This window comes from Lithobates pipiens, unplaced genomic scaffold (assembly GCF_037356315.1).
Source record: "Lithobates pipiens isolate NorthernLeopardFrog02 unplaced genomic scaffold, aLitPip1_a1.2 Scaffold_16, whole genome shotgun sequence".
Taxonomy (NCBI): Eukaryota; Metazoa; Chordata; class Amphibia; order Anura; family Ranidae; genus Lithobates; species Lithobates pipiens.
Window position 1 is genome coordinate 163,595,016 of NW_027507748.1, and position 13,006 is coordinate 163,608,021.

At 41.1% G+C, this 13,006-nt stretch overlaps 1 protein-coding gene across 2 annotated transcripts in view; it reads left to right on the forward strand.

Annotated features, from left to right (window-relative positions):
* Positions 1 to 12,423, forward strand: part of RPS6KA3 (ribosomal protein S6 kinase A3) — a 216,778-nt gene extending 204,355 nt beyond the window's left edge. For both annotated transcript variants that reach the window (XM_077480720.1, XM_077480721.1), the window contains 4 exons: positions 329 to 405; positions 1,287 to 1,404; positions 6,324 to 6,464; positions 9,074 to 12,423. In XM_077480720.1, the coding sequence (XP_077336846.1) occupies positions 329 to 405; positions 1,287 to 1,404; positions 6,324 to 6,464; positions 9,074 to 9,199 (462 nt within the window). In that variant the 3' untranslated portion in view covers positions 9,200 to 12,423. The remainder of the gene's footprint in view (positions 1 to 328; positions 406 to 1,286; positions 1,405 to 6,323; positions 6,465 to 9,073) is intronic.
* The last annotated feature ends 583 nt before the right edge of the window (positions 12,424 to 13,006 follow it).

The following is a 13,006-nucleotide window of genomic DNA, read 5'->3' on the forward strand; positions in this document are numbered from 1 at the left end:
CCGCCCCCCTGGGGCGGGACTCAAAGTTTTGTGTATTGTGTAACAATTTTGCCTAGTTCTCCTAATGGCAGGCTAAACAATCCATGGAGTTACAGAGAGGAGCTGTGTTGGTCGGTGAATTACAGAGAAGCCATTTTGTTTGCATGTTGTTTCTTTCCTGTTTAAAATATTAAGCAGACAAGACGATGTAACATTTCATAGTCCTTTTTTGGCTGGGTCAATGTATGCATTCTAGGCAACTTACCTTTCTTACAGTATGGCTGATATTTCCATCAGTGTGAAATATGAGACAAATGGCTATAAACACTGAAGCCATTTTTTATTGCAGGTATTGAAGCGTCAAGGCTATGATGCTGCATGTGATATCTGGAGCTTGGGTGTTCTCCTCTATACCATGCTAACTGGGTGAGTCTGTAATTGTTTTACCTCTGTAAAACTAAGATTTTTAGTGATCGCCTTTAAGGTCATTAGGTGTCATTCACACAGGCATACTGATCTGTACACCCATGCGAAGGGCCATCTTCACCCGTGTGCGATGCACTGGTATTTTATTCAGCTTGTTCAAATCGGTGACAGTCTGTGTTCAGATTGGTCCCACACAGATGTAAATTCCAGAATGCGCGTGGAAATTTGTGAAGGTGTGTGCAGCTTCCTAAATGCGGCTGCATGAAACGCCTGTGCATCCCACACCCTTGAAAACTGGTTAGATACAGTTTCTGTTTTGCCAATAATTTTCCACCCAGCTCAGTCAATTTTTTAATTATTTTTTGTCGAGCCATGGAGTGTCCTGCAAGCATCACCCAACTCGGGGAAATTCGAGCCATCTGTGGCCAGCATTAGTATGATAGTGGATACAATTCATTAAAAGCATCCATAAACTATGCACTCACATGTTTCCCAAGGACCCAAAACTTCAGACTCCTCACCTGCATGGAAAAACCTTCCACATGGTCAGTGGTTAGGAGAAGAGCTGGCACTCTAAAGACACTCCATACACGCCCACTATAATCCATGTTCTCTGTGATGTTTCATAACACCAGCCACTTTGTCAAGAAGTTCTTTGAAACTTGTGTGATGAGTGTATTGCCCCCTAAGTGCACTGCACTAATACTGTTATGTTCTTGTCCCACCAGTTGTGCTTTTTTTTCCATTGTTCTCTTCCAGTTATTGTAAAATTATGTTCAAGAATTAAAAATCTGTGAATAAGCAATGGAAAATTCTGTGATCATCCAGCTCTTTACCATATCCAATGATATTATGTTGGTGAAAATTGACTTCTGTTTCAGATATACACCTTTTGCAAATGGGCCAGATGATACTCCAGAAGACATACTGGCACGGATAGGCAGTGGAAAATTTTCTCTAAGTGGTGGTTATTGGAATTCAGTCTCCGATATAGCCAAGGTCTGTACTTCTGTAAATCAATATATTGCTCAGTTTTCTAAATCTATCTTCTAGTCCTACCTGGTTGTCGGTTAGTAATAGTACACAAAATCTGCATTATGTTTGCCTAGGTATTCCATTTAGTGGTTAAAGGGTTAGTTCACCTAAAAAAAAAAAAAAAAAAAAACTGCCTATACAGATAAGTGGTGTCAGTGGATATACAAACTGTGCACTTCTGACTAAAGTTGAGTAATGGCCTTGCTATAAGTGTAGGCCATATACATACCTCATGAAGCCTGAGTGGAATACTCCCAGGCCATTTCTAAGTGAGGCCTAGTCATTACTGCTCACCCCCACCAGTTTATTTATCTAGACATAACCTTTACCTGCATAACCAGTTTATTTTTATAAAGGTGAACGAACCCTGTAACATTTTTGCCTGCCTTTTTCTGTGATGCTACTAGAATAGTGCCATAATTTAATTCTGCTTGAATGTAAACTGTTTCAGCTTGGTGGTAGAAGTGTGAGCCTGTAAAACCATAAGACTGATGGGTGATGAATTAGAGAGAGAATTCCATGAGAAATATGTTTCATACAGTAGTAACTGACACATTCGCCTTTTTGTGCCTTTTTTCATTTTTTTGTTTTAGAACTGGACTTATTAAACTACCTGCCACCTTTTTTGTTTGACACCAGATACTTTAAAATGTCTACAGTTGTTTTAAAAGATAATCCATGTTGCACAAATACTCCTGTATCATACCGTTGTGTTTTGGGTGGTACAATACTTTCAGCAGGACCTTATTAAAGGAGAAGTCCAGCCTGAACTTTTTAGGCTGGGCTTCTTCTCTGGGTCACAGGAGTGCAATTTGTTTTGAACTCATGTGACCCATTTTCAGCAGCAAGCGGTCTCAAGTCCGCTCTCTGCTGACATCACTGCTATCAGTCGAGGCAGTGCATCATCCTGACGTCCGAAGTCTGGATTCGCCAGCTGCCTTGACTAATGCCAGTCTCGGTGCCTTAGCGAGGCGCTGAGACGGGCGCTCCCACCCCTCCACAGCTCAGTGTTCCAATGAGCGTGGAGGATCAGAGCAGGAGAGATGTTGACTGACAGGCGGCAACTCTCCGCTCAGGGAGGGGTGAGAACCGAGCCATCAGGGGTGTTCGGTGGCTCGGTTCTCAGTGCAGGGACTCCGGGGTACAGCTGCAGCATCGGTCTGATGTTGCATCCACCTAGGTGAGTATGAATATAAAAAAAAATACTTCTCTTTTTAAAATCTTCATTTTGGAAGATCCAAACCAGGTTAGCAGCAGTCACTGCTGATATTTCCCTAGTATGTGGTGGCTTATGCTTTAGTTCATAACTAGGTGTTGGATTGATACATTAAGTGTATACTTGGTTTGCATCGTTGGTCTGGTTGAAAAAAGACGCAAGCAAACTTGGCGCTATATAAATACTGAATAATAATAAAGTCCATCTAGTTCAACCAATAACCAGTAGTAGTCAGAAGTGGTGAATCTAAAATCTTTACATGCTATTTTCCAGTACCACAATAGATTTAAACTGTTATATTACCCCAGAATTTTTAATCAAACAGGTTTCTGCAGGTTAGATTTCACTTGTTTCCTAGCATACTGGTAACATTTGGGCATTAAATCTTGTCTGCTGTTCAGAAACCTGGGTCTATTATAACTTGTTGAATACATTCTGTAAAGAATGGGTTAGAAAAAAACATTGTGGTTAACACTTCTTAGTGATTAGCACTTCTGCCTTGTGTCCCCAATCAGGACGCTAATCTGCATGGAATTTACATGTACCTGATGTGCTTGTGTGGGTTTCCTCCCACACTCCAGAAACATACAGTGAGGGGGAAAAGGTATTTGATCCCCTGCTGATTTTATGTTTGTCCACTGACAAATGATCAGTCTATAATTTTAATGGTAGGTTTATTTTAACAGAAAAAGGCAGAATAACAACAAAAATATCCAGAAAAACACTTTTCAAAAAAGTTATAAATTGATTTTAATTTTAATAAGTGAAATAAGTATTTGATCCCCTATCAATCAGCAAGATTGGGTGTCTTCTATACAGGTCACGAGCTGAGATTAGGCGAACTCTCTTAAAGGGAGTGCCCCTAATCTCAGCTTGTTACCTGTATAAAATACACCTGTCCACAGAAGCAATCAATCAGATTTAAAACTCTCGACCATGGCCAAGACCAAAGAGCTGCCCAAGGATGTCAGGGACAAGATTGTAGACCTACACAAGGCTGGAATGGGCTACAAGACCATCGTCAAACAGCTTGGTGAGAGGGTGACAACAATTGGTGCGAATAATTGCAAATGGAAGAAACCCTAAATAACTGTCCATCTCCCTTCGCCTAGAACTACACGGGAGACACTCTTGTCAGTGATCTCAAGGCAGCTGGTACAATAGTCACCGAGAAAACAATTGGTAACACACTACGCCAGGGGTGCTCAACCTGTGGCTCTCCAGCTGTTGCAAAACTACAAGTCCCATCATGCCTCTGCCTCTGGGTGTCATGCTTGTGGCTGTCGGAGTCTTGCTATGCCTAATGGGACTTCCGCAACAGCTGGAGAGCCACAGGTTGAGCACCCCTGCACTACGCGGTGAAGGACTGAAATCCTGCAGTGCCCACACGTTCCCCCTGCTCAAGAAAGCACATGTACAGGCCCATCTTAAGTTTGCTCATGAACAAATGAATGATTCAAGGGAGAACTGGGCGAAAGTGTGGTCAGATTAGACCAAAATTGAGCTATGCTTTGGGGGTGTTTTTCTGCTAAGGGGACAATGCTTTGGGGGTGTTTTTCTGCTAAGGGGACAGGACAACTTCACTGCATCAAAGGGTTGATGGACGGGGCCATGTCCTGTCAAATCTTGGATGAGAACCCCCTTCCCTCAACCAGGACATTGAAAATGGGGGGTGGATGGGTATTCCAGCATGACTATGACACACGGCCAAGGCAACAAAGGAGTGGCTTAAGAAGCAGCGCATTAAGGTCCTGGACTGGCCTAGCCAGTCTCCAGACCTTAATCCTGTAGAAAATATCTGGAGGGAGCTGAAGGTTCACGCTTCCAAACGTCAGCCTCAAAACCTTAATGACTTGGAGAAGATCTGCATAGAAGAGTGGGACAAAATCCCTCCCGAGATGCAAACCTGGTGGCCAACTACAAGAAACGTCTGACCTCTGATTGCCAACAAGGATTTTGCTACCAAATATTTTTTTTTTTTTGTTCTGTCTCTCACTATTAAACCTACCATTAAAATTATAGCCTGATCATTTTTGTCACTGGGCAAACGTATGAAATCAGCAGGGGGTCAAATACTTTTTTCCCTCACTGTATGCTGATTAATTTTCAATTGGCTCCTCTCTAAATTGGCCTTAGTATCTGCCTGAGTGTATGCCTGTAAAATAGACCAGGACAGGGACAAGGGGAGATGGGACATAAAGGGCTGTTCCCAGGCACTAGCTGTATATGGAGGATTGAGGGGGATGAGTGACTTCAGTGTCTTGGCCCGGAGCCCCACAGTATTCAGTATCATAACCTTACCTCCAGTGCTAGTCCTGTGTTCCCCTCTGGCTGCTGTTGCTTGTAAACACAGAAGCAGCTTCCTATGCCGGATTCTGTGTTTATAAGTGACCGTGCCCCCTCAGTGCAGGAGGGAGCAGTAGGGCTCTGCAGGACTGATTTACTAGCTGGGAGGGTAAGAGTGTGGGCTCTGTGTACTGGAAAGAGAGGGGGAGGGGCTCTGTGTACTGAAGGAACAGGGAGTGGTGGGGGCTCTGTGTACTGGGGGAGCCTTATGTACTTGGGAGAGGAGGATGAGCCCTGTGTACTTGGATGGAGAGTAAGAAAAGGGGTGAGAGAAGGCAAAGCTCTGTAATGAAAAGAGGGGTGGGTGAGCTTTGTAGTGAGAAAAGGGGCGGTTGAGTGGAGAGCTGTGTACTGATGGGGGGGGGGGGGGGGTTAACATTGTAGTGTTTGTTCCAGTGAGGCCACTGACTCTGGACATTTTTTTTTATTTCAGTAACACCACCAGGTCAGGAACATTTTTTTTTCATTTCAGTGACGCCACCAAATTGGGGATTTTTTTTTTTTCATTTGACACTGCTGATTTAGAGATTTTTTTCTTTGCCACTGTTAGCCCAAAATTTGTGCACAAATTGTAACCTTTTCTCTGATACTATTTAACTGCATGCCAGAGTTTAGTGCTCACCGCTATTGGTCTCTCCCCCTTCTTCATCCAAATTCTCTGCACCATTCCAAGTTCAGATCTCTGTGAATGAATGACTCAGTTGTGCAGGCAGATGTGACAACGGCGGAATAGAGGAACATCTGCCCACTCTTGCAGGGGATAGGGCTTTGGGGGTGGTGTGAAGGTACTTAGGAACATGTTACACTCTAAATATTTTTGTAAAATGTTCCTAAAGATGATCTTCACCATTAAGCCAGAGATACCTGCATAGGTAATAATCTGCTCATGATCTTGATCTTTAATTTGGATGCCAAAGTAAAGCTAGCACTTCACTTTCCCCAGTCTACCCAGTATATGACATACCAGAATGGTATTACTGATATTGTCATTTAATTCATAATAAAAATATTTTCTGGACTGGCTTAGCTTGGATGACTGGTTCACACCAGATACAGTCCACTATTCCAATGGCCATAGTTCACACCAGTGCAGTCAACAAAATTAGAACATCCTGCATTTTTTCTGTATGTAATGCATCTAGAATGTGGCAAGACACACTAAAAAGTGCACACCCAAACACATGTCCTAAATTGTGATGAAAGAAGCCGCTGATCGACAAATGTTTTCCAGCATGATCAACTTATTTCGGCCGGATTTCGATCAGTGTGTGGCCAATTTAAATTGCCTAAATGATCTTAATTTTTTTTTTTGTGTTCCTAGGACTTGGTATCAAAGATGCTTCATGTGGATCCACATCAGAGATTAACAGCTGCTCAGGTGCTAAAACACCCTTGGATTGTACATTGTGACCAGTTGCCTCAGTTCCAGCTAAATAGACAGGATGCACCTCATCTAGTAAAGGTATGACAGTATACAAAATAAAGGTAATATTTCTGGTTAATCATTAGCGTCTTGTGAGTCAGGATTAGTCCATAAACAGCCCATTTTGAACGCATGAAAAAAAAATGCATTGATTAACTGGTGAGAAAGTCAGCCAAGTCATTATTCAAATAGAGTATCTATGGCCACTGATGGCCAGGTTAAAGTTATCGACTTATTATTCAATTGGAAAATTGCTTGCCAACAAAATCTAATTTCTTTGCAGCTGGCAACACCAGTATTATATTACATTCCACTATGGAAATGTGCGTAGTGTGTGCTTGTCTTGAGAAGTGGGCTAATTGGACTGGTCCCCTCTGCCCTTAAGATACTTAATAGCTACATGGGCTGCTAGGATAGATATTCAATCTGGACTTTGTGTTTACCATTAACATGCCCATTTGTGGCACTCTGTAGGCAATTATACTCAAAATGTAACAGTTGATCGCTTAGAGACATCATCCCAAGGACTAGGGGACATTAGTAGGATATAAAGTGAGAGATCGTTCACCTTATTTATTATTATTAAAGAAAGGATTCTTTGATTAGAGCAGTTAAGTTGTTTAATGGCAAATCAGTTGTGAAACTTAAAGCTTGGCTGCAAGAATAAAAATATGGGAGCTGCCATTGGCGATGTGGTTTTACCGATGCCAGCTCCAGGATTGTTATCATTCTACTGTCTTTTCAACATAGACAATCACCACATGTAAAATGGAAGTTGAGGATTTTCAGTCTTAATTTTCTAGATGCATTTTTGATGACGTGACTCGCTTGGCGCCAAGTTCAGGAAGACTTTGCTGTCACTGAAATATGTATTGTGAAAGAAAACTTGAGTTTTGCTCATTACAAGGCAAAGCAGCAAGTCTGCTTTAATTCCTACCCCCTTATACCCAGCAGCTTATACTACTTTCATCTGCTCCCTCACAGCCAAGAGTGAAGAAAATACATGATACTTCTGGGTGTGCTGGAGCATGTAGAAACTCTGAGCCAAGCACCAGCCCTGTCACATTTGGGAGAGTCAGTAGCCCTGTGTGACTTACCACCTGAGCAAACTTTAGCTTACGCAGCGTAGCTTCTACTTCTGGCAGCCAAAGTGACAAAACAGTAAAGACAATGTATGTATCGCTAGGGATGCAGAGGACTTGTATAGTAGTGAACCTTTTGCTTTGCCCTGCCTAGACAACGCATAGGTTTTACCTTACAGATACTGCCACAAAATAAGGATTTTTTTTTTTAATCTACCATTCTAATTCTAAAATGGGGGCTGGGGTTGTTTACAGAAAGAGAACCTGTATGATGCATATTTGGTTTGTCCTTCCTCTGGACCACTTATTCTCTGGAGTGACCAAAGCTTGCGCTTGAAAGCTTGTCTTTTTTTATATTTTCAAACCATTTTGTGACTTCCACGGTTTTTAGTTTGTCATAAAATGTTTATCTTGTACAGTACAGGATGCAGGCAGAATATTGATGCACCATGGGTTATAGGTGTGTACCCTCAGGTGACCGAACATTGGCCTTGCTAAGGATGCGCCAAGCACATCGCCCTGGGTTACCACAAACTCCTTCCAGAAACGCTACTGTATCTCCCACACTACTCCATGAGTACCTCACAGGAAAATACCCTCACTTGTAGCTATGGCAGAGACCAGGCAAAAGGGAGTCAATTCAAAACGCAGACAAACCTTCGCTCTTCCAAAAGCCCACACAACACTCCACCTCAGAGTGGTGTGCTTGCACCAGGACTGTTGTAACACTGGTCCCATGATACAATTTTAGCTCTATTTCAGACGTGCAACAAGCAACCTATTTTGACCAAAGCAAAATTTTCTGCATTGTTCTTAAACACATTATGGCCTTAATATAACCATGTATGCCCAGGGCTTAGAAACAGACTACCTCTTCTCCTACACCTTTTTAGCAACTGTCTTAACAGTAAGCCAGTATGTTTGGTAACGTGGAAAAGCTCATTGCCTCTGTCAGGTAAAGCTTTGGTATTTTGCAATCTGACGCCTCTATCTTGCCATACCACTTTGGACACAGAGACTTACAAAAACCTGCAAACCTTGGGATTCCCTCACTTTGAAGGGATTTCCTCTCACTTCTGGTTTTGGCTATGGGACAGGAAGTGAAGGGAAATCTCCCCAATGGGGCACAGATGGCAAAAAAACTGACAAATTAAAACCCTCCCTTTATTCAAATTTTAAAAGAAATTTGCCTGTACAGGGCAAGGGACACCTTGTATCTGTATTTCTTGCTTTTACTCTGCATTGATTGCTACAAAACTGAGGACTTGTAGTGTGGGGTAAGGTTACAGAAGAGGTGCCCACTGGGTGTGTCCTCAAAAGGTTGCTGGTGTCTGGTCACCGAAAGATACACGGCTATAACCCATGCTGTATGAATATTATGGCTGTGTCCTATACGGCATGGAATTTAGTAGATCAAAATTCCTTTTTCTCCTCGTTTTCCCATAATTTGCCTAAATAATTTCTTGATTATTTTTGTCTAATGTTTTTCTTTTTTTTTTAATACGCAGTTTACATATGCTTATATTTTTTAATATTTCCTTTATTGCACCCTTTCTGCAACTGTAGGGAGCCATGGCAGCTACATACTCTGCATTGAACCTCAATCCGATGTCTCCGGTGTTGGAACCTGTTGGTCGTTCGACTCTTGCTCAGAGAAGAGGCGTAAAGAAGATTACTTCAACTGCACTCTGAACATGAACTCGAGTGACTCCAGAGTGCTAGTGCTGAAGATCTTCAGCACAAACCAGAGCCAACAGAAGATAGCACATATCAAAAAGACACTCCTGCAAGCACATGCTCACTGCCCTGCTGGGCTCTACATCAATGCTGCTGCTTTATGTCTGTTCTCTTACATTGTTGATGGCAACCCTTCTACCTTACTGACTCTCTTGACCAGGCTGTAAAATTTCAAATGTAAAACTGGTCCTCCAACAGTGGAGCAATAAGACTGTCACTCTCCCTACAACCCCCCCCCCCCCCCCCCCCAACCCACCCCCCTTAGCATGAACAATACACTGAAACCATGTTGGCAATTATTTTTATAGGGAGTCTTTTATCCACTTAACTCAGTGGCTTATAAATTCCCTCTCCTTGAGCACTTAAATGATGTCAGCACTGAGTTCCTTAAGCCTGTTTTCTGTGCCATGTAAAGTGTTGAGTTCTTTCCGTGGCGCTCAAACCACCAATCTCCTTGGCATTTTCATTTAGAGTTGTTGCCTTTGTCCTTATTGTGCTCTAATTCCTTTTTCCCCCTCTTTGTTTTGTTCTTTAGTACAGTTATTCACATGCCTTGTCTTTGCTGTCAAGTGTGTCTTGTGTGTTCTGGCAAAGTGACTTTACTAGAATAGTGCCAGCATTTAATTCTGCTTGAATGTAAGGTGGTTCTGCTTGGTTGTGTAAGTGTAAGCCTGTGAAGCCATAAGACAGGCGATGAAACTGATATAAAACTCAATGAGAAAAATGTTTCATGCAGTACTAACTGACACGTTCGCCATGTTTTTTTTTTGTTTTTTTTTAAGTTTTATAACTCAACTTTTTTAACTTGTTTAAACTCATAGGCACCTTTTTTGCTTGACGTAAGCTACTTTAAAATGCCTGCAGTTATTTTAAAAGATAGTCCATGTTGCACAAATACTCTTGCATTATACAGTTATGTTTTGGATGGTGTAATACTTTCAGCAGGACCTTATTAATTGGGAAAATCCAAACCTGGTTAGCAGCAGTCACTGCTGATATATCCCCAGTCTGTGGTGGCTCACAATTTGCAGTTCATACAGTAGGTGGAGATTAATGCATTAAGTGTATACTGAGCTTCAACTTCCTACATGGAAGTGGTAGAGCTAAAATCTTGACTTGCTTTTTTAGAGCACCACAACAGATTTTAATTGCCCCAAACATTTTCTATCAAGTGGCTTTCTGCAGGTTAGAGTTCAACTGTTTCCTAGCACACCCTAGTTACATTTGGATATTAAACTTTGTCTGCTGTTCAGGAATAATGGTTTAGAACAACTTGTTGTATATGTTGTTAAAAAATGAGAGGGAGAAAAAAAAATCAAAACGTTTGTGTAGATCATAAAAAGGCTTTGCTGGCATCCTGCATTTCCTATTTAAACTTTTACTTCGTATTTTTTGTTTTTATGATTATTTTCTTCCTAATAAGTGATTGGTGCTTAGGCACCTTGTTTGTGGGCCTCTGTAATGGTGAAAAAGAATAGTCATGTGATAATAACCTATGGGAACATTCATCAGTCTATCAAAAACACAAATGTATGATGGTTGCTGCACATTACAGCTCTTTATGGCATATTACAGGGGGCCTATACTCAAATGTAACAATTTAAAGTGGTCGTAAACCCTTACCTATACCCAGTGAAGTGACTTGCCTCAGGGGATACACAGAGATGGAATAAATTCTTTTGTACTTTTTTTTTTATTTTTTTGCAGCCAGTTGCCCTGTACATCCTTGTTAAACTCAGAGATGGTTTTTCACAGACTTACAAAGCAGGGGACAGGGAGCTGAAGTTGCACCCTGTATGAGAACGCTGACATCTGATTGGAGGGAAGGGACACACTGCGCTGCACACAGAAACAGAGCTAAGGCCGTCAATCAGCTGAAGATCTCTGCCCTGTCACCATTTTTTTTATGGTGTTGGGAAAACTTGTCAGAAGTGATTCATGCTGATAGCAGAGGAAACTAGTTGTTTTTGAAGAGAGCCAAGTAAACACTATAGAAATGTGTTTTATTCAGATTTCATGTCTAAGGTTTACAACCACTTGAAGTAAAAAAAAAAAAGCAGTCTTGCTAGGTTAAATGAAGAATCAATAAATATCCTCACATTTTGCAGGTTATGTGAAATACCTTATCCTTTTGGTCATGTGACCAACACTAGACAAAGTCTGGAGCAGTATTTTCACAATGGATATCATGCATTTTTTTCCTCCATTGTATTACTTTCTTAGCAAGGATGTTGCCTTAAAATTTGCATTGAAGTCCACTCTAAAGACATGTCACAAATTTAACTTGCAGGCCTACCTGCTGGTGACATCCACCATGTTGTATTTCACAAGCTGCTGTATTCTAGTATATTGCTACAAAAAGGAGCTCCTAACAGGATTTCCCCCCACCTTCCCCCCTTTTATGCCACCTTTATCTGATTCTGTGGGTGTTTTAATGTTCATAAGCTTAATACAAATGGTTCCCAGTCTCAGTGCTGCTTAAACAAAGCTTAATCAAATGTCAGTGTTGAATGATTATTCTTGTTTTTTCCTCATGTAATCTTTTTATGAAACAAACCTGATTTTTTTTTTTGCAGTTTATGCCATGTAATAATCTTCTCTCTAATTATCACTATAAGGGGAAAGTGTTGAGGAATGTTACTTGTAGATAAGCTGTGGCAGATAATGAATTGCTTTTTTTCTTGTGTGAAAATTATGTACATTAGCTTTATGGAGCAACTCTGACCCTGACTAAAGGGACATTGTACACAAAGGGATGTAATTATTTTGCAGTTACTGTATTTCTGGAGGGGAGGGGCTGTTTAACTTTTTTTTTAAAAAAGACAAATCATAGAGAATATTTTTCTACAGTTATGTACAATCTTTCTTTATATTAGATTTTGCATGGCATGTCAGTAAATTTATCATACTTGAAGTGTAATTATGAATTGCCCTGTGTGCCCAGCCTTCAGTACCTGGAAGATGCTTCCATTGCAGTAAACTAGAATCAAATTGTCATAGTACTATTGAAAGATTCTCTTATCACCTACCTTGAAACAAATTTAACTCTTAATACTAACATATATCCAGTATGATTATTTCTTAATGGTAATCATTGCTTGTAAATTTCTCTTAATTGGTTTTGTAATCCTCTTAAGAAAAGGAGACATTTATATAATAAACTTTCAAATACAAACTTATGTTGCTTTTGCCTGTTTTGTAAAAAAAAAATGCTTTCTTGCTCGTCCATTGTGGGAGGGACACATGAATCCTATACTGTAAGGTTATACTGCTATCCACAGGGGTATTTGGACACTACCAAGCTCTGCCCAGCATGCCTAGTCTTGTAGAACAGTGGTTCTCAACCCTGTCCTCAAGTACCCCCAGCAGGCCATGTTTTGGGAATATATCTTAGATAAAATCGCTGTCCAAAATACCAAGCTATTGACTCTGATTTCAAGCACCTGTGCAAGATTAAGGTAAACCTGCAAACATGGCCTGTTGGGGGGGGGGGGGGGGGGGGGGGGTACTTGAGGACAGGGTTGAGAACCACTGTTCTAGAAAGATGGATATCTTTCTTGTGTTGCTAATCAAAATCAAACTTATTTCGTATTTTTTTTTTCCATTTTTCTGGGTTTTTTGTGATTTTGTCTCAAGTTGATGTCAATCGAGATTCCTCGCTACATCGCTGCTTTAGCTGGTCTCTAGCTGGAATCTAACAGGATGGGCCTTTCCTAGCTTTGCAGTGCTGGAGTGGATGCGTGGAGAACTCAACTGGAAGTG